Raw genomic sequence first — 26,046 nt, 5'->3', positions numbered from 1 at the left:
AATATCATAGAAATTAGAAAATACATTATTGTCTAATAATATATTAGACAAATACATTAATAATGTATTAATTTGTCTAATAACGCATTAGACAAATCTTAACAAATGATGAGTTAAGATTTGAACTCAGGTCTTTGGACTTTAATCCAGTTGGCCTTACTCGAGTAGCACAGAGTTATTAACTAAAGCCAGAGGAATCATAGTCAAAGTTGAGTTGCTAGATTAATAGGAAAGCAAGACATTCTCTATCTTTAACATGAGAGATGGCATTCTGCTTAATTCTGTAATTTCTGTATTTATTATGCCTGGTGCATGGGAGACGCCTAAGAGCATGTAATTGGATAGTAAACAAATATCAAATTGGTTTTCACCAAGTCACAATGGCTTCAATGCGTTTTAGATGAACAGGGGCCACTCTAACAGCTTGCTGTGTTCTGCTCTATCAAGATCACTCTTGAAGGACTGCGCTGACAGACTGGGGTGCACACAATGACAAACATGGTGGTTAAACATCCCCTGTGACATAGCTGAAGGATGGCAGAGGCTGTTTAGCAGAGAAAGGAGGCTCAGGGAATCTTTTAAAAGTCTGCTGGGAGAGTGCCACTCGCTTTGTCTCAAGAGAGTATGAGCTTCATAACTAATAAAGTACTTAAAGAAGTAATTAAATTGAAATTTTTTGCCTTGTAAGGCAATCATATCTACATCATTAAAGTTATTCAACAAAGTGTGAGGGATAGTGGAGAGGGGTATTTTGTAGTGGCTGAAGATAGCACTCTACCATCAATTTTAAGCCTGTTTGGACAAATTCTCTACTTGGGGAGTCTTTTATTTATTTATATTTTTATGTTGAGACCTTACTCCGGAACAATTATACAGATAATGGTATTTATAAGAGCTCTCCAGACTATGCTAATGAATACCATTGTACTAGATTAGCTTAAAGTTGCTTCTCAATTTGTTTATGACTTTAATTAATTATTAAATACTTGTAATACAGAATAATGATGAGGAATTGCTATGTAGGATAACTAATCTTAATTATTTCAATTCCTTTAACCCTCTTTGTCTTTATCCTTCGCTGATCCCTCCCCCACCGCAAAGAATCTGCCTTCTAGGATGGTTATCATCTCTCTTTTACTTTATTTATTTGTTTATATTTTGGGTTTCTGATATAGCAGAAGACGTGCTATTTAACTCTGCCTCTGTGTTTAAAGGGTCTCTGCTTCTATGAACTGATTATAAAAAGACGGCTGCAGTTTTGAATGCAGAAAGACAGTATTTCATCATGCATAATCCACAACTACCTGGATAAACCTAAACATCTGTATACCTTCAGATGCTTGTGGAACTTCAAAATTAGTTCAAGATAACACTAAAAGCAAAGCAAAGGGACTCCACGCAGTTTTGTCTTCATGCAGTATATATTTAGTCTTTCTCTAACTGAAGAGAAGTATCAAAGTAGAGTGTGTTCTAAGAGGAAAACAATAATGAGAGAAAACTGGGAATTACCTCTAGGAAATGCTAGCGTAAGGAGGCCATGAGACTGGCTGCAGAGGACCTGGGGTGTCTGCGTCTATACACCTGCACCCCAAAGGCAAATGAGGCCACTTCAACCTGACACAAAGTCTCTGCTGGCTGTTGAATACACAACAGTACATCCCTGGGAACTCTCATTCCATTAAAACATCTCACCTGGATTGCAATATTTCTGGGGGTGCTCCTCCAATATATATATCTGTAAAAGGTATTTTCATCTTTTCATTATCCGTGCTCTTAACATGTCGTCTGTCAACTACCAAAATCATTTTCTTGTCATTGTGGTAAATGATTGAGATCTAGGAGAAATGATAGATAGTAAGTCTTGATCATCTACTTAGCAGATAGCTTTCTGAACTCTTCTACATGTTTTAATTATTCAGGGGCTGAGGATATAGCTCAATGGTGCAGTGCCTGCACGACAAATGTGAGGTCGTGATTCTTGGTACCAATAAAACACTTTTTAAAAATTATTCTGATTTTCCATCTCCTTGTCCATTTTTTTCCCCAAAGTGGTTAATTTTCCTTTCTTATTCCCAGACATGAAAACTCTTGTTTTTACAAACAGAAGTTTGCATTTTCCAGGGAAAGATGTCTACTTGGAGAGGAAACAGACTCAAGAATGCCCTGAGATCCATTATTTTCTCCCAAGTGGATCTGAGAAAAGCCATAGCAGGTGCCTTTTTCTTCTTCCTTTAAAACAGCTTGAGGTATAATTAATATACAAAACCCGGTACATATTTAGCATACATAAGGTTTGGGTGTAAACAAATACCCACCATCACCACAATCAAGGTAAGGGAAATATGAACACTTCCCAAAGTTTCCTTGTGTACGTCACACTATGTGTGTACGTGTTAGGCACGTTTAATATGAGATCCACTCTTAACAAGTATTTGAGGTGCTGGAGATCCAACCGAGGGTCTCACACATGCAAGGCAAATGTTTTACCACTGAGCTACAACCTCAGCAACAAATTTGAACTACTGTTAACTGTAGCGTTACGCTGTTCAGGAAATCTCTAGGACTTATTCCTCTAGCATAATTAAAATTTTATACCCGCTGAACACCAACTCTTCTTTTCTCCTAACCTCTAAACCCTGGCAACCACTACTGGATTGTTAGCAGGTTCCTTCTGGACTCTGGCTTGCAAGTTATCGGGTACTATGTTTGGGCGACATGGTAGGTAACTTAAAACACATCTGCTAGTCTGAGAAATAGTTAAAATCTGCCTTTCCTGTAATTCATACTCATGAAGGCCATGGAATCCGAGCTAAAAAGGAAATACAGCTTTCTGTTTCCTGCATTTTGGCTTAACTTAAAAGATGTTGAACCTTTTGTATTTCTTTAAATTGTGTATGCAAAGTAACTATTAGTGAAAATAGATGAGCTATACTTTCAGCAGGACTAAGAAGTATCCTTTGAGTATTCTCTTCATAAAGAATACTAATATTTTAAACTGGCTTAAAGGAAATTCTGTGTTTATCTATGTCTACTCCTTTCCATTTAGAGTGTTTCAAAGAATAAGTGAATAAATGGATTTGTGTTTACATTCTAACATGTTCAAAATATATGGGTTCTTCTGTAAGTGTTATTGTAAACAAGATATTACAATAGTCTTTCGCCAATTAAGTAATTATGAGGAATTGTCCGGTGAATTTTTTTTTTTATCAGAAATGTCAGTAGGGCAAAATCATCCATCCTTTTATAAGCAAACATTTTCCTAGGGTTGAGTAGGAGAGAATCTTTCAGTTGCTCTTTAGAAACAAAAGGATTCATTTTAATTATTCTCCTCTCTCATTTGACCCTTATTTAAATTCATAGATCTAAGTACAAATCTCAAGCTTCCCAGACTACCACAATCGTACCTCATGATACTTTGCATCATTAATTTGAGCTTTCTTCAGTGTGTCTTCAAGATGCACTGGGCCATTGCTGAATCCAAAGTCATAGAACACATGCAGGTAACCACTGCGCATTTCCAGGCTGAAAAATGTGCTCTGTAGAGAGAAAGAAGCCATAACATAGTAGCTGCTATTATGAAAGTAGAGCTCTATTTAGCTTAATTTGAGGAATAACCTTCTATTTCTTTCATTGAAATTATTTGAAGACTTAGGAAAGTCTCCTGAAATTCTTATTGTAAAGTAAAATTAATCGCTACTTTCAGATTGGAAGTTATTTTTTATGCTAACGTACTAAAATGTTAGGCACAAATCTGCTGTGATATTTATAACAGAAGTAGAGAAAAGAACCAAAGGGCCCCTCTGAGACTTCCAAATGTGGAATTCCAAGTGTATCAAGTGAATCCCGAGAAAGTCTGGCAAAACAGTGAAATCAGGGTTTACTTACATACAATTTTCAACACCTACGGTCTTTGGTTTTTATTCTACTTTATAAATTGATGGATGAAGTTACAAGTCTACCTTATGGGCCTTTGAAAATTTTTCAAAACATTACAATACACCATGTTTGTTTTATTGCTTTGTCTTTAGGCAGTTTTGAAAATTTTACGCACTTTTGAAAATTGCCAAAAGACGCAGTTATCTTCATTTTAAGATGCAAATTGGTAATACTGAAAAATAATTTTAAGGTATGATGAAAATAATGTTCCCTAAATTATGAACAAATATGGACCACGGTAGATCACTTCTTTATTAAAGAATGTCTTTTCTGTACTATCTGAGTCACTGTATTTATTAAACAAATATGAAGTTATTATGCACTTGGGCCACATGATATTTGAAAACCAAAATAATTATATGTTGCTCAAGTAATTTACTGGCCTGATTTGTGTATTTCAGATGTTTACAGACAAAAATGCAATGAATTTGAAAAATTTGTATTATGAAAAAGTCTTCATTCTATGTCAAGTGATTTCCTGAGTGCAGCTTGTATATTCCTGGAAGTGTAGAAAACAATCCACTGGAGACTAGGAAGAAATCATTTCAACTTTGATTCATATTAATATCTATTTTAAAAATTGAAAATGCAGAATGAAACTAATGCTTGATATTTAATATGTACATTACTGATTTTAAAATTCCTTTTTTAGACGTTCTCAAAATTTGAGGGTTCAAGGTGACCCCTTGTCCAATTCTTACTTTTAATCTATTTTAATTTGTCACAGTTTATCTGTGTCTAGTTATGTGAATTTCTGGCTGACATGACTTAACTATCTACAAAATCATTTCCAATTGAGATGGAGAATGAGGTGAAAACATTTTCTGATATGTAAAGGTTTGCTTTTTACTTTCTGCAAATCACTAAAAATCATGTCAAATTTAAAGATGGTTATATTTTTTGTTAATAAATTATAAATTTACTTTAATTGTAATAACAGAAGTCTTTCAGTGGTATTAAATCTAGTTATTTGAAAAAATAAACACATGATCTGTCATATCAAGGTAAGGATGAAAAACCGTATTTTTTCTAAACTACAAATTCAGTTTGATGGCAGAGCACACATTTTCTCTGCTTTATTTTTTAATGAAAGGTGTACTGTAGAGAGGTGTTTTTTTAAAAGAGATGACTGGGAATATTTTTGTTAAGTGATTTTATTCACAAAACAATATGTGCTATGTATAAAATTCTCATATATGCACTACTAAAATTTCATGGGAAGATATCTCCAATCTGCTTAAAAATGCTTCAGATGAAGGTCTTCAATAGCTTTGAACTCTTTTATTAATGTTCACAGGATGATACCATACCCAATTAGCTTGCATAAAGTGACACGAGGAAAAAGAAAATATACCAATCAAATTTCAAAGATCACTTTTGCCAACTGATGCATGGGTTTGACAAACTGTATATAACTTAGTAGACACAGCTATGATACTGTCTTACATTATATTTTTGTGAGCTATCTACCCAGTTATGATACCCAATTAAACTTAGTGTTGAAATAAAAGTGAAATTAGGACAAAATTTTTGAATCACTGTATCACAAAATGTTTAATGAGATTTTTAAAAATATGTACTATCTAAGTGTACTATTCTCATTACTATTGCTATTAAAATCATCTTTAGCAAAAGCTAACATGTTTCTGTATATTAATAAAGTTAATATTTTATTTTTATTTTGAATATTTTATCTTTATAAATTTTGTTTTACAAGTATTACTTTTGAATGTCTGATAAATTACTTATATCTGTACATTTGTATCAATCTATGTATTTATCTAATTACCTATCTCTCTACATACATATGAAGCCAGGAAGGTTTTTGACTGATTGGGACACACGCTTTAAAAAGGAGACTGGGGTGACATTTCTGCAGACACACTGTGCACTGGATTTGGTACTGATTTTTCTCAGTTTTCTTAGTTTATGAAGGGCTATTAAATGTCTAAAAATATGGTGAGAGGAGATGAATTACAGGGCTCTTTATTTACTGCTGTCATAACTTCTCTACAAGAAAAAAACGCTTGCTTTCTAAAATAGAAATTCAGTTTCAGTGCACAGCACACTCAGCTGAGAAGGTTCCTGGAAATGTGAATAACAGAGAGCAAAGGAAATAAAGGGGACGAGGATGGCATTTTCACTTACCCCATTGACCATCAGGAGCACGAGGCCATTGTCAGCTGGTGTTCGGACTTCTATGTCAAAGCGAGTCACCTGGCCAAATTTCCCTCTCCGCGTGATGTCCCTCACCACGGCATAGCTGGAGCCATCAAAGAAGTAACTGGCGGCCCGGCTCTGAGTGAAGGCCAGTTTGTCCCTGCAACGGAAACACAGGAGCTGTGAACACGACGGACTCTGTTATGCTTTCCAGGTGATGCTTTTTAGACTCTTTTAGACTCATTATAAGTGCATCGCACAACATTTGAGTCTTCTTGTCTACATGGAAGAAATAAAATATTTGTAAGTAAACAAAATCCTTTGCTTTTAATGGAATTTCTTCTCTACTCTAAGTACTAAGACAACCGAAATGTACAGGGAAACCCCAGTCTCTGGAACTGAAAGTCAAACTTCAAACAAGGTAACATGTTTAGTGCTGTGCGTGCCCCATCCATGGTAAAGAAAAGCTGAAGTCTTGTTTTGTGAATCAGGGTATCGCGTTAGCTGTGTCCTCTCAGATGCCCTTGTCTAACCAAGTCTTGAGTGTCCTGTGTGTCTCTTACCTGGCGCAGGGCACTGACTTCAAGGGATCCATATTGTAGATGTGCTTAAAGTTGTACAGGCTGATCACATCGCTGTTCAGAGTGGCCAGCTCCAGGCAGCCGACGTAGCCAGGCAGGTTTAAGCTGGCTGGAAGCTGTGACAACAGAAAAAATAAGTCACCTGTCCATAATCCTTTTGCACCAGACACCACAGGACAGCGAAATGAACATCAAGGGGTCCTGTGCATTGATACAAGGCTGAAGTTTATGTCTCGTCTGTGTCAAATCATTCAGACTAGCAGCTGTACCTGGATATATAAACACTTGTCAGTTGTAGATGTGGTAGCAGAGGTTGAATTTGAATATAAACTATGTGTATCAAACACATTGGACAGTGAATAAGATGCCACAAATCCATTTTCACACCAGCTTTGCAAAGTAGGTTTTCCTGTTTTCTTTATACAAAACAAAGAAAAATATTTCCCAGACAGGGTCTGTAATGTGCCCACAACTAGTGATAGTCCTAGAATGGAAACTTTGGAGGACTTGCAGTCTTCTTGGGCCCTTGCTTTGTCCACCCTTCACCAGTGTCCTGGTCACCCCGAGGTCCTACGCTCCCTCATCCCCAATGCTTTACCTCATGCCTGCCTTATTAGGGACAGCTAAGTTTTTGACTCTGCCGTGTTTAAAGCTGAAGACTGAATCCAAACTGCAGTGACACCACAAGGGACAGTCACTACCACACAGGTGGGGTGCTATCAATTACCCTTCACATAGCAGAATAAAATGAACTGATTTTCAGGCATTAGAGCTTGAAAACATCTGACACTGTGAAAACATGAGGCTCGATTTACACACCAGACTCACATACATAGATCCTTGTGCAGAATTCTATTATCCACTGAGCTGAACTCCTGAAATGATGTCAAGGTTCTTCCAAATTATTATACGGTTATGGATTTGTGTAGATTTGTAATAAATCAATGCATGTCTAGATAGCTCACCTTGAAGTTCGAAGGCACTCCACCAACATAAAACACTGTGTCCTTGGGGTCCAGATCCAGCAAGGAGTCATCGCCTGCAAATTCCCCCTTTTTAATGAACTTTTCCTCTGCTGTGCTACTTAGACTGGGGACCGTCAAAAACACCTTTCCGTGTTTCCCCACCCTATGGAGAAAATGATTTTCATTTTTAATTAGTATTGTAATTTGTAGAAAAATACATATTTAACATCAAAATGTGAATGCTCCTTCATCACCAAATTGGTCATGTGGCTTTGCTGCATTAAATTAATAATTATCTACTATTAACTGTCAAGAGGAAGAGGAAGAAAGATGTTCCTTTGTGGAATTAACTTATGGGTTGGTCATGTAAAAAGATGTAATCATCACAATACAATTTAGAAATGATGGTCATTTTTTTCTAATCTTTTCTAAAGGTGTTTGGGAAAGAATATAAGAATCATGGAAGAAAAAGGAGCAAGAATAAAGGCAGAAGGCCCGATCTATAGCTCAATAGCTCAGTACCTGCCTGGTGAGCATGAGGTCTTGAGTTCGATTCCCAGTAACAACAAATATAGCAAACAACAGAAGGATAAAGGAAGGCAGTGCTATTTATAATACCCACAGGAAAACAGTGTGTGTGAATGAACTCACTGTGTTTCTGTAAGTTGTGGATTGCAGATCCATTTTACCTTTCAATCTTTTTTTTTTTCCCAGTGCTAGGATCAAACTCATGAGCTCGCATTTACCAAGCAGGTGCTTATACCACTGAGCTAAACCCCCAGCCCCTCACCTTTCAATCTTGACAATGCTGAAATACGCAGGCCAGGAGCTGACAGGCTTGGAGTCAAGTGGAATCTCCACATCCTTAGTTCCCAAGTTATATACATATACCAGATTATCATTCTTTATGGCCAGACCCATATACTCTTTTTTGGCCTGAAATAGCAAGAAGTTACTTTAAAAAAATTCATATAAATAAGTGTTGTCTATTTTTCATTTCTTTAAAGCACAATCAACAGTCAAAGAGTTGGTGCCCGAACAGTTCTGACCTGAATGATTACCCAAGTTTCCTGCTACCCTGGGCATCAACTGTGCCTTTCCAGCCTCTCAGGGGCTGTGTCAGTCTTTCCCCCAACAGCCCTTCTTATTCTGGAAATAATCCATGTGGAGAATCACTTGTCCTTAAATCACTACTTTAATCATTCCATTAAAAAGGACTTTTATCTTCTGAATTACCACAATGGGTACTTTGATTGCTTGCCTAAGCATCTTTGTTTTAGGTAAGAGACAAAGCGGCTTTTCTTTTTAATATGATCCCCTCCTTGAAACCCAAGCTCTTACATTTTTGCTTCCAAGGTACAGGATGAACTGATCTGCTGTTCCCCCCAGTTCCGACTGCTTCGCAGGAGGCTTCATGTACAGACTCAGGGACGTAAATGCCTTTAGGTCATCCATACTGGTTTTGGGATGCACGTCTACAGCTGACTGGCCATCAAACATCATGGAGACTTGGATCTGGAGTTACAGAATTGTTCCTTTGAAAATACTTGCAGAAAAGATCAGATTGCCTTCCTGAATTTTCCAATAATCTCACCCCTTCCTCCTCATCCCTAATAGGGGCCTCTGAGCTCTCCTTGCCCCTGCATTGTATTTTCTGACTGTGGATTCCACTGTGCATGTTGGCTGAATAGCCTAAACAATCTGAAGGAACAATCGGTCAGACAGAATTATAAGGTCCCTAAGAGTTATGTGAGAATAAATTATTTGGGAGAACTGTAACTAAACCTAGAAATTACTAGAGCTAGACTTTTCTCCCTATGGTCATTATAAAAAGAGAGGTGAGTGTGGGCAACAGCTTTGACCGCGTTTGTACAGAGAGGAGGACCTGGACACAGCTCTGCAGTCCTGAAAACTGGCCCTCCCACTTAGCAACCATGAGCACGTCTCTTAGCTTTCAGTCTCCTTCTCTTAAAACGAAGACAATGAATTTGTTGTGAGAATGAAATAAGATGATAATTATGCAATCCTTTAGGTTCCCGGATCTATCATTATAATAATTGTAATGATAAGTTCTTTTAAAATGTTTCTGGTAATGATTCTCAAAGAGGCACTGAAACAAAGCACAGTTTCAGCACATGTCTAAGAGGCTCAATACAATATGCTGAGCTGATGGGATGCATGGGGGGATTTTTAGAGGGCAGGGATGGATTTTGTACGTTCATGTTATTGGTACAAGTCTTCCTGAATTACTAGATGTATTTACATCATGGACTGGCTGATGTCAGTTATCTCAGGATTCTTTCATAAGTGCCTAGAGTATAACTGTCAGTCAAGTAGAGATCAGTACATCTTAACAAACAATCAGGCCATAGGGGGATTGCTGTCTTATTGTAAAACTGTGCATCTGAGAATGGAAATATCACCCTTTGGAGATCTGGGCGAGCACCTAAGGGTAAGGCCCAGACTCTTCTCAGAAAAATGACTTTAGGGAATTAAGATCTCAAAGCTATACTCCATGTTAATAGTATTATAAGAAAGCATTCTCAACATCTTAACTTTTAAAATCCATTTCTTAATGAGCCTTTAAAAAATCATTTTGGAAATACAGACTGTGATATTCAAATAAAGTAATTTGGGTCATAGGACCATTTAGTACGTATCATTTAAGAGCTGGGTATGTTGATTAAGAATAATCTTCATTATAAAATAACTGGCTTGTTACTCTTCTTTTTGTCAGTGGTTACGGTCAGTAATCAGTTCAAGCTGATGCTTGATTGAGAAAATAAAGTCATATAATTTAGGTGTAAAAAAGGAGCATGGTAATAAATAAAAAACAAGGTTCAAGAACAAACCCTTCTATGCTACACTGAAAATGTTAATCGTTAGGTCAGGATGTGTCCCTAGCAACCCTGGCTCTAGTTAGCTTGTTGCTAGGTTGCTTCTGTAAAAGTACCTCAGAATGGAGACTTGGCTTGAGTTTCTTTAACTTAGCAAGTACTGTAGCTGATTCCTCAGTTAAGCCTGCTGAGGGGTCAATTAAAGCTTCACATAATCTATGCTGCCCCAGGGAATTTCTTGGAGAGGCAGCACTGATGAGCAAGACTATTCCATACTGTAACTGTACTAACACTGGTGCTAAAATAGTGAATAATAATAATATTGAATTGAGTTCAATTTTTTAACTGGGGCTTTACTTGACTTCGTTTGTTACATTATCTTTGTTGACTAGGTTAATTTTGGGCTTATTAATCCTGACCACATATTAGAATAGTTTAGGAGTGCTCTTTTCTTTTCTCTCTTCTTCCTTCCTTCCTTAATATAGGCAGAGAGCCTTTCTTCTAGGGAGCCTGACACGTCACTCTGAGATTATGGCCAGGAATTGGCTTATGCTTCACAGCTCCTTGTGTCATTCTAATAAGCCATTGAGGCTGAGTACGCCCGACTTGCACAATACAGTATAGAAAGTTCCAGGCCTTGGATCCTGCCTGGGAAGTAGGGGCTCAGCTTCACCTCTGCGTTTCCATACTCTGACTGCTGACTCCTTTCTTCGGTTACCTTGCTGGCAACGCTCCTGGTCTGAGCAATGAGCTCGCGGATCCTCTGAATGCTGGCAGAAACGTTGCTCGCAGGCCGCTTCTGTTCCACAGTGCGGAGTTGATCCAGGAGCTGGGGGACAACTTCGGTCAGGTTCCTTACTGCAATAACAAAAATTAAGCTCTTGAGTAAATGTCTCAATACTAATGATACTGCAGGAATCGAGAGAGACAGCAAACGTACCATCGCCTCTAGCAGAACTATAAGAAGATATTTTAATTCCATAAAATTAATACTAAAGCCCAGAGCATAATCCATTTCAACTTGGTGAATTGATAGGATACATTGATTTATAAATTGAATGTGAACCATGCTCACTTACAACGTACATCTCTATAGGGCAGAGTCAAAGACAATCAGGCGGATATTATTTTAATCACATAGTACAAGTCCTGCTTGGCTTTCTGTACCTGGTGTAAAGGAATTTTGCTGGGTGAAAGCAAGTGACACAGTTGTCTTCTAGGACAAACCCACATACGTCACACTCCCGCTGGACCTGTCCCAGCACAGGCACAGCTATGTGGAGGAAAGCAGGAGGCCCCCAGAAGAGTGGCCACCATGCCAGCATGAGGGTGGGCCGCTGGGATCCTGGACCCACACAAACGCAGGTCAGGGCTACATTCACATCATGCTGGGACTTGAACAAATTATTTTTTAACCCTTCGATTGCTTTCTGAAGAATAAAGCAAGCTCTGGGTGTTGAGGAGAAATTGAAGGATAGCAAAAAAGGAAATGCCTCAGGCATGGCATGCTTTCCCCTTGATCCAGCCTAATATCACTGTGCTCCCCACAGGCCTGGATCTGCCTTTAGTGTAGATTTTTTTTCTTTACTTTATAAATCCTTTAGAAAGCATAATGTACACAAAGCAGAGAGCACAGGCCATAAGCATATGGCTTGATGAGAGAAACCCAAAACAGAGACGACTTAACTATTTTTTCAAAATCCCATTGACTAAACAGTAGTTCTGTAAGCATGGTCCTCAGTCGAGAAGCATCAGCTTCCCTGAGATCTTTTGGAAATGCAAATTGTTGGTCATTCTAAACCTAGTAGACTTCTGGGAGTAGGGTGGAGCTATCTGCATTTAACAAGTCCTTCAGGGGAGCCTAATGCACTCTACTGTCTGAGAGCCACTGGACCACAGACTATTTGGGGAGTACTCTCTGACTTAAAGATGGAACCAGGGTCACTGAATATTAGCCCCTGGGCGAGAGCAAGCCTCTTACTTCAGCCAAAATCAAGGAGAAATGTAGATGTGCGTCAGGAAATATCTTTTCTTATGCTTAGGAAACAAGATAAATACTCTTGTATTTATACAAGAGTATAAAATTGTATAAAAAAGTTTGGCTCATTGACCACAGTGACCATTTTAAAGATATTAAAGTGTATTGAAAGCATTATACTACATATTGATTATGGAAATGTATGTAACACAGGCTATCCTCTTGCCCTCGATTCTCTCAGTAAAAGGATCCATCTTCTGTTAGAGCTGTTCTAAAGTCTCTTACATTATGAAATGCTCTTTAAATCACTTCGACTTAAATTACAAAATGCTGTTTGAGGAAAACACAGTAGCTGGAAACAATTTTATTTAGTGGTAATTCTGGATGGTTACTGGAGTCACTTGACAAGACTGATAGAAAGAGGAGATAAATACATTTAATACAGACAATAAATATTCTCAAGGCAATGCTTCAATAACTGTACATGCTAAATATCATGAGGATAAATATTTTAAAGACAAAAATTTCAAAGCAATTAAGCAAGGGGTTACATGGCACAACTCATAAATACATGCTGAATGAAGAACTGAAGAGTTATTTTGCTGTTATGGCAGTGAGTAGTTGTAATGAAATTGCTACTGACAGATCATATTTGGATCATAATTTTTTTATTTTCGATACAAGTGAATGATTATAGTCTAAATACATTTTGCAGAATGGATGTTGGAGATGACTACTGTTCTAGTTGTGATTTGTCGGGATATTGATGGATACTGAATGGATGATGAGGAGACAACAGAAATGTGAGAATGGAAAAAAAGGAAATTTCTCAGGTTTTCTATGATTGAATACCTATGAGTAATTAAATTATTCATTTTCATTACTATCAAATTGTGCATTCAAATTAGCCAACCTATTATTCTTACTGGAAAACCATTATATTTGGCCATACTCAGTGTTTGCTGGAAATAACCAACTTTTCTCTGCTAAGAATAAAGCAATGCTATTTGGGAAAAGCAATGTCATTTAGTAAGCATTTCTCTAAAGACAAAACTGTAGTCGGTTAAGGTTATTCACTCTAACATTTAATTTATCTTTTCCTAATGGGTTAATCTTACACTAACAATAACAATTGCTGTCAATATTTCACATAGAAAAAAATTATAGTTCCTTACTAATCTACTATTGCTACCTACTATTTATTTATGGGAAATATGTACATTTCATATGTATACATATATAGGTATACAGATAGAGGAACTGAGTAAAGTTTTTCTACATTAACTTCTGTAGTATTACAATCTAAAAGTCAAATGGAATAAACTGCTTGTTGTCAAAAATCATGTGGAGTTTAATGGCCACTTTATCAAGTGGATCTTAATCATTAAGCTGCTGTTATGGTTGAGATCTAGAAAAGGCCCCTCAAAATCCCATGTGTTCAGAAGTGAGGCTTTTTGAAGTGACTGGATAAAGAGAGTGGTACGCTCAGCAGTGGAGCGATCCATTCGTAAGTGGACAGCTGAGTGTGCTGTTGGAAATGCAGCCTGGTTGGAAGAGGTGTGTCACTGGAGTTGGGCACTTAGAGTGTGTATCTCACTTCTTGATTCTTCCCTTCTTTCTCTGCTTCCTGGCTGCCGTGTGGTGGGTAGACTTCCTCTGCCATGCTCTTATTCCACGCTGTTTTTGTCTTGGAGCTAGCTAACCATGGACTGAACCCTCTGAAACCGTGGGCCCGACTAACTTTCTTCCATTCAGTCTGGGTGTCAGGTGGCATTTTGTCCCAGCAATGGGAAAGGGATTATTAAACAGTTAGTAAGCAATACCTGCATCTCTAGCAGAATCCACTGCAGTGTTATAAACAGAAGAGTCAAAGTTTTGAAGATTCTGTGACCAGTTGGTGAGATTGTTAGCCATGGGGGCAGTGACCTTTTGGACTTCCACTGTGGTCTTGTTAGCTTGCTCGACGATCATCTTAGACTGACCCAGGCGCTGTCGCACGTCACCTTTAGACAGAGCACAAGGACATTCGCTTTGCAGACAGGGGGGCATTTACTGGAGAACATTAGCATCCATTTCATCACTGGGATGAAGCAGACTTCTAATTTTGGGGTGTTAAGGAAAACTGAGATCTTTAAATATATGTTAATTACGGTATTTTTAAAATGGTACTAATAAGTTTGAAAGACTATGGTCACATTTAAACAAAGGAGTCCACTTAAAATATTTTCAAGTTCAGAGATGAATTTTAAAAAGTTTGATAGTATTTCCTCTGGTTAGGAATCTGGTAAGAAAGCCAAAGAAAACGGATATGAGATTTGAATTTATTCATCATAAAAATGATCTATTATAAAGAAATATTTATGATGCTTGCTGTAAAAACAATGCTACATTTCATAATAAGAAAATTACTTTTACATAAGAAAAATAAGTTTCAAAGGAAAATAAATTTCAGCAGTACAATCCTATTTTGTTTAAAATTATTACACATTTAAAACGAAACCGTACAAGTTTACAATAAATTTTGCCTGGGTGGTGAGATTGTAGGTGAGTTTTCCTCTCTCTTTTTTCTTACCTACACTTAATTTTTCTGTGAGGGTCACCTGCTACTTCTATAATGAAAATAAGTAGAAATCATTTCAGTGATGTAATTCCAAATTCTTAAAGTAAAGAAACAATTCAACCTTGATTCTGATAAAAGTTGGCTTGAACCCTTACTCTGCTTCTAACTAGTCAGGCCTGTTGACAAGGTCCTGAACCCTACAGACTTCAGGGCTCCTCTCAGTTGACAGCCTTCCTCATGCCTTTGTGACTAAGTAGGTCAAACACTCAACACATTTCTGAGGGCACAGTAAACGTCAGTCAGCAGTGGCCCTGCTGACGTGGGTGACCAGGCTCTCAAAGCACCGCCACTCTCCTGGCCAGATGTTTGGTGTATCACAGTAGTGAACTTAGATATGCTCTCTTTAAGTGAAACATTCACATCTAGCAGTAGTGCCTCAGCTGTATGCCAAGGACAGCGTCTGCTTCTAATCACAACTTCCTAAAACACCACTGTAGTCCCAGATCAGGCAAGATGAGCACTCTTGTTTCTCTGTTTAGCTCATTCGTTTCCCTGCTACTATGATAAGAATAACTTGACATACAACAGAGGGAAGCTCAATAGCCAAAGTAAGGCATATTGTTAATCAGGATGTCCACTGGAAAGCAGTTTAGTAAGTAGTATAAATAGTATGAGCCCATAAGAATACCCATTCTCACCACGCAGGCACTCACTAAAGAAAAGAACGGAGGAAATGCTCTCAAATTTAGAGTTCATCTCTAAGTGGTGTGATCACGGCTTTCATATATATTTCTTCTTCCTACCTTTTAGGACTTTTTTGAAGGTAATGAATACAGTTTCTTTTTGTGCTCAGAAAAAATATTAATTTATAAAATAGATTGCCATTTAAGGAATCATTGAATCCTTCTTCAGAGCTTTTACTCACACACAAAGGAACAAACAGTTGAGGCTGTGTAGATCTTACCTCTCTCTGCCGCCTGTAGTCGCTTAATGGCATCATCTAACCTGTGTTTCAGGGCACTCTTCCTTGTAAGGGCTCCACTCACGCGTCTGCTGGTGTCAGCCACCGCCTCCTCACTACCTGCGGAGGAGCAGCACAAAGGAGGACCAGTGGCCTCAGAGTGTCTAGAAATAGTCTCCATTTCAGCAAGGAAAATTCTGATGGGAACCACAGAATCATCTGCAGTATTCTGAGTACTACGAATATAGACCACCAGTTCTGGAAAGCGGCATTTAGAAGAATAGCTAGAGACTTGCAGACAACTTGGAACACTGATTGAGACTTCCTTAGCATGGATCATTTCCTTGAGACACAGAGCTATGCCTGACTAATAATGCCGGGCCACAGTTGCTAAAGAGCTGAAAGACATTATTTATATCAATAACAACTGGTTATGTAAGATGTTTTCCTATTTTTCATTGAAGTTTTAACTGACACATTGCATACACCTAGATAACAGCACACTATGAGTACACAGCTTAATGAATTTTACAAAGGGATCATAAAGTACAACCAGCAACTGGGTCATCAAATCAGCTCCCCGGGACCCCTATGATTGGTCAAAGATCACTCTTTTGAATCCATCTCTGTAAGTTATTGTTTGGGATTTAGTATGATGGAAGTGACCAGATCTGCAAAATGTTCAAAGATGCTCATGCCCAGAGATTTATTGGAATAAAATACGGGACTTTAGGGATATAGTATTCCTAGAATAGAAAAGATGTTTTCATGAGGTACAAAAATAATTCAATAAAGATAGGGCTGAGAAAACACATTATAAATCATTAAGGAGCATAAAATATTGAAGTCACTACATAATAGTGACATATTCTAATCTTCACAGCACAAGAAAACAAAGATAATACAAAAATACAGCAACATTTTATAAAAGCATTTTGCTGACAATAGTGTAATTCTTCACTACTACTAATATTTTATTTATTTTTCAAAAGGTATCCTTGGGATTAGATTTGCATGATAAATCAATTAGATATATAAATGACAGCAGAAAAACTTAATAGCATCTTTATTACCTATGTTTTCTTAGCAAGCTTAAATAATAGTTACTTTGCAGTAATTCAGTATTCTACACATGATAATCAAAGTGCTTTTACTTTCTCTACCTAGGGATTTTTTGTAAAAGAAAGTTTATGGTTAGACTCCAGATCAACTGCTTTGTTAAAAATCATGAGGCTTTCCGTTTCAAACTTGGGTTCTGTTTTCTGGTGGTAGTTTAAAGCAGAGAATGAATTTCCAACCTGATTAACAATGCTCAAGAATCTTTAGGAAGGAGTTCACTGCTTTACAGATAAGCAATACTAAGTGAAATTCTTAATCTATTCAATTGCTTTGAAGAGCAACTCACAGAATTTAAAAGGGACAAAGGTGATTTATTAGTTTTTCCTTCCGTATCGTATCCTCCCCTCTGAATGAGCCTGTCTTTAACTGTCAGATGCAAACTCTGGCCTTTGGAAATGCTTCCTTCCCCGTGGTCATTAGACTTGCCCTGCACACAGTCAGCTGTCAACCATGAGCTACCAGAAAGTGCACCTCAGCTGGTGGCTCTTTGGTACCTTGTCATCCCAATTGACTGTCACAGGGATGATTCGCCTTAAGAGTGATGATTTCAAAGGCATTTCTGCATCATTCAAGAAAAGTTTATTTTGAATGACATTGTTTTAGTGTTAAGTATGTTTTGTGGCCTTAGCCCTTGAAAGCTGATATATTTCTATTAAATATTATTCTGTTTATGATATATTTCTAGCTTATTTGGTTGTCAAGAATACTCATCATATGTTGGGTAATTATGCTCCCATATAGTTTTATTACATGGGAACCTATTTTTAAAATCAGAGTTTATTTTCAAATATCAAATCTTTGTTTATTTCGCAGTTTCATTCTGAATAGGAGCTACTGATGTACCCTACGATGGTAATGTTATTTACTCTTTCAGCCTAGATTTTAGAAGTCTCTGGCTACATGTTTGAGAGACGTGGCAATAAATCAGAAAGAAGATAGGAAAATCAGAGTATTTACTAGAGTCTGCCCTGGCTTCCAGCTCTCTCGCTTGGTTGAGAAGGTGGTCGCTTTCATCTTTATGGTAAATGATCTGTGTATCAATCCCACTGACAGCCTGCAAAGGAATTTGATAGAGTACAATGATGAGAGAGAGAAGACATTCATTTTTCATGGCTTAAAGATTTAAACGACACAGTTTATCTGGTAAGCACCAAGAGAAATTCATGCAGCTTAATTTTCATTTTTCAAAGTCAAGGTCAAATATGAACACAACAAAACAAAGCTTTTGGTCTTTTCAAGATAAATGTTTTTCAGGAAAATTCAGCAAAGTTAGAACAGTGCCCTGGCCAAGGCTTCAACAAAGCATTTGTCATGTACAAACCACAAAACAAATAACTAAGTTGAAAAAAATCAGAATGTATCGATCTTCTCCATCAGCAGACACTAGTTTTAAATATATTTTCTTAGGACTTCCACTAAAAAAATGAGGTTGTCAAAGGAATTAGCATTTGCTGACTAGAGGATCGTACATTTTAAACACTTGCAAACTGACACTTCTGTGGCATAAAACGCTTTTTCTTAGTCCCTTGGCACTTTATGCCATTTTTATTACTTTGAAAGCACAAGAAAGGCATTAAAACTTTTAAAAAGTCAAAATGGAAGAGAAAATGTATAAACAAACCTTAGGAAAAGGGAATACTCACATCATAAATTCGATCAGTTATATTCAAAGCCAATTCTGCCGTTTCGTTGGCTTCTCCCACGTAATTGACAATGTTTTCATAGACATTTGAGGCATCCAAAGCCTTCTGCACGAGCCCATTCATATCTGAATTGTGCAAATTCCTGTTAATTAACAAATGTATTGTTATTTCTCCTCACCTTTGTGGGAAAGGGAGCCATTTTCAGGGTTTGATTTTAATACTTTGGGGATCACAGATGCCTCGTGCTGGTTATTCAGTCACCTGGCTTGCAAGACTTTCCAGTCAGCCTTGCCAAGGGTACACGGAAACTGCTTCTTTCTGACATAAACTGTACCCCTACTTTCACACCTCATCCCAAGTCCTTTATCTTGATGTACGCAGTCTTAAATCCATCAGTTCCTCATTTTTCTGTCGCAAACACTGAAAACTCCTATCACATTATTCCTCAGCAACTTCCAGGAGGTTCCCTGAGACTCAGTCCGTGTATAATGTCGCAGAGCCCGCGTGGCCACCTGTCTGCAAACCACCTGACCCGCGGAGCCCGGTCAGTACTCCTCAGCCTTCTCCATCTTGGTCCAGTCCCTTAGTTGAGGTCTCTTAGGCTCTGAGTCACCTCCTCCTCCAAAAGAGTTTGCATTTCAATTTTTTAAATCAAAAGGAAGATGAAGGTGGTTATAATATGTATGTTAGTCTTTATAGCAAAGTAGCAAAAAAATAAGTTTTGTTTTATTTTATGGAGAGAGGTGCCCATTAAGGAACATCAGCGTCCCACACGTCCTAACACAGCCCTGCTCTGTAAAGGTAATTCTGATCCAGATGCCGGCTACTTTCCCCTCCCCACATACGCTGCTTAGAAACCGCTCGGAGAGTAACACCAAGGAAGGTACACAAGAAGAGCTTCCAAAGAAAAGGGATAAAAGGAGCAAAATGTCATAAATATTGACTACTGTTTTAAGATTTTGTTGCTTAGAGTGGTAGAAATTACAAAGAGATGGAAAAAAAGGTGTTACGACTTTGTTTTTGTCACTGAGCACAAAATCAGGACTGTATCAATGTTTAAAAGATGCTTTGAAATGAAAACTTGGCAAATTGTAATTGTCTTTGAGCATAACATGAAACTCCTTGTGTACACCAGATAGATATTGAAGGGTAGGTGTCTATAAATTTCAATATTTCCAAGACTATGTTCAATAGGAAATACTCTAAATGTGACAGTAACTTCACAGAGATGGATGTTTCTGATCACGTTTTGTGTGAAGCCTGGTCACCTCCTTGGGGGTCCTGCTGGGACACTCTTGCAGAGGGGCACTTAAAGAAGGTACATATTGGAATCCCAGTCAGGGGGACATGGTTACTACCATGAAAAAATTATGTAATGACAGTTAAGGAATGGGTCTCAAAAGCGTTTTTTTGCTAATACGGTCTATTACTCAAAACACTGCTTTCTCTGAGTCCATTTTTTTACCTTTCTCAAAGCACTTTTCCTAGAGGCATGACAAAGGGCTGACTGTAAGGTTACCTCACTGAGATCTCACTTTCTTTCTCTCTTTCTTGGCCTCCTGGAGATTTGGAAGAGTGCTTGAGAGTTCTGACATACAGGGATTTCTGACATACAGGGGATGCATGCTTTAAACAGAAGTTACCTCTGGTCCTAGTTTTATTCCTGATCTTCACTAGCTTTGTTTCTGTCAGATCTGAGTCTTTCTCTATCATGATCTCATTATTTGCCTATTACTTCAGGGTCATGAATTCAATTCACATCTTCCAGTACATTCCTATTAACATTAATTGAATGCCCAAGGGATGTGTGACTCTTTCTAAATGCAGTGAGGAAAATTGTCAATTGATTTTTCTCTTAACAGGTGTTGAAATAAAATAGTTCCTCCTGGGAAGTACAGAAAGAATCAAGTACTTAGCAGACGTCAGCTGTGTTGCCAGCCCTAACCAGCCCTACTTTAGATACTTGTGTGTAGAAAACAAATGCTATCTACGAAATAAATAGGTAATGATTGTAGAATTAGATCTTGAAAAAAGATCTAGTTTATGCTCTTAACCAACATGGTTCAGGTCATTTTATTAAAAACTGTGGAACAAATCTTACCAGCATCCTCAACCAGAATGGAGGCCTTGGAGCTAATATTTTTTAAGATTAAAAAAAAAAGGTCCCCCCAAAACAATTTGCAATAAATGATGATTGATTCTCAGAAGGAGCAACTAACAAATCTACACAAAAGTAACCCCAAACCCAAACAACCTGCAACCATTGTGTCCTAGTAACTCCGATAAGAAATTGATTAGAGATAAGCAATCCAGGCCATGTAGATGCTTGCATTCCGAACACTAGCACACTACCTGCTCAGCTCATCAGCTTCTTGTTGAAGATTCCGTGCATGGTCAATAGCTTCTTGAACTAAATCGGGATTGAGGTTACTTAAATTGGAGAGTTTCCCTTGTAGTTCATTTTTGGCTCCATCTATTTCTGCATAAATTCCTGATGCATTCTAAAAAAAAAAGTTAAATGTTAAGCAAATTGATTTGAGAAGAACAGGAAAAAACATTTTCAGCACAGAACACCAAGAAACAATCTTTAGTGTTCCTTATGCACAGTGAATTCAGGTCTCATCTACAAGTCAACATCTTCTTTCCTACTGGTTGCTTCCTTATTATTCAGACATTATGTTACTTATTGTATTTTTTAAAAAGTATCTAAAGAAAAATCGTCCATTACCTGTAAAACTCTTTGTTACTGTAATTATTATCTATTCCTTTCACAGCAAAATCGTTTTCTGCAAAAAGTCATTTGTATATGTTGTTTCAATATTATTCAGCCTTTTGAACTGTTTGAGTTTGGTTCTACAACATTACATATCAAAGGAGAAGTAAGGGCACTTAATGACATAAAAGTTGTTAAATCCAGTGGGCATCCCTCAGCCTCACCCCGATTCGCAGCTAGATTTCCCCTTAGCTCTCTCCTTTCCTGAAACTCACCTGTGACTCATCCTTAACCAAAACCTAAGCCTAACCTCTAACCCTAACCCTAATGCTAACCCTTTCCTCACACTAACCCTCATCCTCACCCTCACCCTAACTCTCACCCTAACCCCAACCCTCAGTTCTCTGCCCAGTCCTAGATCTGCTGATGTCCGCTGAAGACTACAGAGCCGTGTAGCTGGCTGGTCCTGCAAGACCATAACTTCCAGCCTTAACTGGGCTCTCAGTGTTGAAAAGACATTTTTTTCTGCTCAGCCAAATAATGACTGTGAACCCTGTCACCATTCCCAAGGCAATAATATAACACACCCCTTATCTGATTCTGAACAGATCATTTTTTTTTTCTTTATTTAACGCCTAAACTAACCAGTAGAGGGGAATGTTTCTTCCATACTCATGGTGTTTCCTTCCTATGAAGGGAGCACAATTCCTGCAAGTCTGCACCTCTCCATCCTCTCCCTGGCTTTGCCCTTCTAAGGGAAACGCCTTAGTTGGCCAACTGGGGAAGAATAACTCACTGCACAGGCTCTGCTAAACTCCACCCTCTTCTTGGAAGCAGGCTGTCAGCAGAAAGCCTATTGCTTGTGTTTCTTCCTATGAAAATGTCACGCTGTTGCCTGCCTGGATGGGTGGAGCTGCCAGAGTAGCAGGCTATCAACAGTAGCCGTCACTGAGACCTAAAGCCATGCCTGAGACTTAGCTGCATCAGAAATAGGCAACACGTTTGGTTTCTGTATTTACTATTTTATTGTTTTCCAAGCTTATTTAGAAGTTGGATGCTGAACGAGGTGCTACTTATGGGTAACTCTCACAAAGATTTCAACACCAACAAACAGAAATGTTCCCAGCATTGCCCCGGCGTCCCTCAGCAATCCCCAAACCCTGTAAATTAATGCTTAGCTACATTTTTTTCCTATTTGATTTCTTTCTGTCCAAGGCATGCTCCTCTGTTTTCTCAATGAACCAGGTTTCTGTTTCTCCTGCTCCCTCACCACTGGCTTTTCATGAATATAATCACACCCAAGTCTCTCTCATGGTAAAAGAAACACACCAAATCTTTCCCTGCCTCTAGATTCCCCTGCAGGTCCTTTTTTCTTTTTTTCCTGACCAGAAAAGAAACTTAAAAGCTGGGGTCCTTGGGGTTGAACTCCCAGCCCTTTCCTTCCCCGAGTGACCTGAGGTCTGAGCCCAGTCTTTCCGTGGTTTAACTCCCTCCTCACCCTCTTGCAGGGAATGGTGAGCTTCCTAATGAACCCCATCGTGTTACTTCTCTCCCCAGAGCCAGTGCACTGCTTTGAAGGAATAAACTCAGCTCCTCAGCCTGGCTTCGTCCGCGGATCCCTCCTCTCTCACTGATTGCACCATTTCTTGCCTCTTGTACTCCACTCCATCCCGTGGACCACTCTTGTCTGATTGTGGTTTTCATGCTGGGTAATTTATTTTTGGCAGCTGCGCCTTTGCACATCAAACTATCCTGTCTAAAATCCTTTTGTTTCTTTTCTGTTGGGTTCTGCAGAAAGGCTCTCCTTGGCCTTCTAAGTTAGCTCAAATATCCTTTCCCTTATGTAGCCACCCCTAATTCTTCTGGGGAGTTTCAAGCCCCCTACTTTGCTATTATCCACATATCACATTGCTGTAATGTTACATGATTATTTTACTCACTAGATGAAATGATTCTAGGAAGCAGGAACTGAGTCGAATTTATTTTTGTATTTCTAGGACACAGCACAAGTCTTAGGATATAGGATTTATTTTGTAGAGATGACAGCAAGCCTTCTAGCTATTTGGTTCATCATCTGAGCAGTGATACCTTGACAAAATTCTTTCAATACATAAGCAAAAACAATACCATGGACATTTCACCTGGACTCATTTATTGCATGCCAGACTATCTTTTAAAAAAAAAAATAGAGAGATAGTGTACATAAGAACAGCTCCACTTTCGAGAAACCTAGTAAGGGGATGTACATAATCAACAAGGGGATTAGCTAATTTCAGGAAGTAAAAGACAAGGATGCTTGTCATTTGAAGATCAGGGGGCAGCAGGTGCAAAGGCCCTGAGGTAGGAGTAAGAATGATCTGTTGAATAATAAGAGGAGTTTAGGGGGCTGGCTGTAGTGAGTGAGGAGGATGGTTGGGCATGAGGTCAGAGAGCAGGATGGTAGCCTGGTCACCTGGGCCCCAACAGCCACGGTAAAATGAGCAGAATTCTTTCTTTAAGTGTCACTAGAGGGTTTAGTAGTGTTACTTGATCATTTTTTAAAATACTGTTTCTGCTACTTCATAGAGAATAAGTCTAGACTGGCTGGGGGTAAATGGCTCCATTATGAGGTGGAGAAGCTTTGGAGTAGTCAGAGAATTCCGGGTGAGATCAGAGATGGTGCTCAGGTAGAGAAGGGCTTGAGGCTGAGATTCGGGGAAATTACAGTTATTGACAGCACAGTCTGGTGTTGGGAACACAGGGTGGACAGCAGGAAAGCTTGCTGGAGAGAAGTGCAAGAAGCTGGAGGGCTCTTTGATGTGAATTTTTATGTCATCAAACACAGTACCTGGAGTTGGGTAGAGAAGACAGGGAGCTTGGTGATGACACAGTCAGCTGCGGAGGTGGTGACTAGGTGATTTGTGTGTGTGTGTGTTTTTCCTTTTTATCGGTACCAGGGATTGAACTCACGACTGCCTGCTTGCAAGCAAGGCAGGTGCTTTATGCCGCTGAGCTAAACCCCCAAATCTCAGAATGACTTCATGATAGTTGGGTTCATTGCACATTATTGGAAAACTTCGGCCTTTGAAATTGTGACTTTTTTTCCTTTTAAATGTCAGCTCTATGAAACACAACTTTTTGAGTAGAATGAAAAGATAGATCTGTGATGATATCTGTGCTGTTGGAAATTTTATAGCTGCTAGCCATTTATGGCTACTGAGGACTTGGTATGTGGCTAATTCAACTAGTGTCAAATTTCTAGTATTTCTGAATCGTAGCAACTTATAGTTTAACTTAAGTAGACAGAGGTGGTTAGAAGCTATCATATAGTACAAGAAACTGGAATTCTGTCATTAATATTATTACTATTGTTATCTGGCACTGTAGAGTGCACCCAGGGTCTTTACACTGAACTATTTCCCTGACCCCTTCTTTATTTTTAATTTTGAGACAGGGTCTCACTAAGTTGCCCAGGCTGGACTTAAGCTTGTGTTCCTCCTGCTTCAGCCTCCCAAAGTGCTGGGATTACAGCTGTGTACCACCACACCCACCTAATGTTTACCACGATAGCTAACATGTAAATGTGAATTGAATTTGATTATGCTTCTGTGACACCGAGCTACTGTTCTGTCACACGTGCAGCCTCGAAGCAGTCAGATTTATCCTTACCTTTATTATATCATCAAGTTCCACAAGAATCAGACGAGGCATTGCCAGGGAGACTGCCGAGGTGCTCAGAGAGGTGTTCACGACTTCCATTTGCTCCCTTATTTTCTCGTGTTGCTTCTGCAGGAGAGAAGAGACAAGGACAGGGGAAGAGAATGTGTCTTTGACAAAACCTCAGGGAGAGAGGTGAATGTCAACCTATTGTCTTTGTTCTCCAGACACTCCTGATACATGCAACAGCCCTGTTGCTTACCTGCTGTGTCTCTTTGGCAAACACTGTAATAATTGATACATTGTGTCAACTTTAGAAGTTTAGAAGTTTAACTAAATGACTCAGCAGAGGACCAGGGTGCTTACTTTGTAAACATCCTCAATGGAGATGTGTGAGCCCTACACCTGCCCTAGGGGGTGGTAGCCTGCTTACAATAGAAGGGAATAAAAAAGGTTTGTCCAGCAAAGTCCTCTGCCACCTTGAAGTGCTGCTCCTGCTCCATGCCAGTCTGCTATGGAACCAGCTAATTATGAATTGAAACCTCCACAAACTGTAAGCTAAATAACCCTTTCCTTCCTTCATTTTGGTTTTTGGATATTTTATTCCCACAAAGAGAGAAAAATAACTAAGACACTACTCTCAGTTTTCTTGTTTATAACATGGAGACAGTAAAAACCACATTTGGGAGATTTGAAGCTATTAGTTATAATGCCCACTTATAGCATCATTGTCTTAAAGAATTAGCCTTTAGTGAGAACATCTGACTCTTTTCTCCAAAAAGTAAAGTGGGACTCCAGATACAGGATTGAGCAGAGGCTATATATTTGCAGTAATTGGAAGATTTGCTCATTTAAAAAGCATTCACCCCATGCTAAGCTTGGACTTGGCACAAACAGTGCATTGGATAGGAACAAATCTATACAAAAGCATCACAGTGTTTTAAAAATTGAAAATGG

General features: G+C 38.6%; 1 protein-coding gene across 2 annotated transcripts in view; it reads right to left on the bottom strand.

Annotated features, from left to right (window-relative positions):
• The window catches only part of Lama4 (laminin subunit alpha 4), a 130,993-nt gene that overhangs the window by 27,299 nt on the left and 77,648 nt on the right, over positions 1 to 26,046 (bottom strand). For both annotated transcript variants that reach the window (XM_005002216.3, XM_063253885.1), the window contains exons 12-25: positions 25,102 to 25,218; positions 21,093 to 21,241; positions 18,741 to 18,882; positions 18,055 to 18,151; positions 15,982 to 16,098; positions 14,281 to 14,460; positions 11,198 to 11,337; positions 8,984 to 9,157; positions 8,433 to 8,578; positions 7,643 to 7,805; positions 6,660 to 6,793; positions 6,085 to 6,256; positions 3,405 to 3,536; positions 1,693 to 1,835 (exon numbers count right to left, since the gene is read on the bottom strand). In XM_005002216.3, coding sequence (XP_005002273.2) covers positions 1,693 to 1,835; positions 3,405 to 3,536; positions 6,085 to 6,256; positions 6,660 to 6,793; positions 7,643 to 7,805; positions 8,433 to 8,578; positions 8,984 to 9,157; positions 11,198 to 11,337; positions 14,281 to 14,460; positions 15,982 to 16,098; positions 18,055 to 18,151; positions 18,741 to 18,882; positions 21,093 to 21,241; positions 25,102 to 25,218 — 2,006 coding nt within the window. The remainder of the gene's footprint in view (positions 1 to 1,692; positions 1,836 to 3,404; positions 3,537 to 6,084; positions 6,257 to 6,659; positions 6,794 to 7,642; positions 7,806 to 8,432; positions 8,579 to 8,983; positions 9,158 to 11,197; positions 11,338 to 14,280; positions 14,461 to 15,981; positions 16,099 to 18,054; positions 18,152 to 18,740; positions 18,883 to 21,092; positions 21,242 to 25,101; positions 25,219 to 26,046) is intronic.

Source organism: Cavia porcellus, unplaced genomic scaffold (genome assembly GCF_034190915.1).
Source record: "Cavia porcellus strain 051 isolate PalLab524CR breed Dunkin Hartley unplaced genomic scaffold, mCavPor4.1 scaffold_7, whole genome shotgun sequence".
Classification (NCBI taxonomy): domain Eukaryota; kingdom Metazoa; phylum Chordata; class Mammalia; order Rodentia; family Caviidae; genus Cavia; species Cavia porcellus.
Note: the sequence above shows the minus strand (reverse complement) of the source record. Positions and strands in the feature narration are given on the sequence as shown.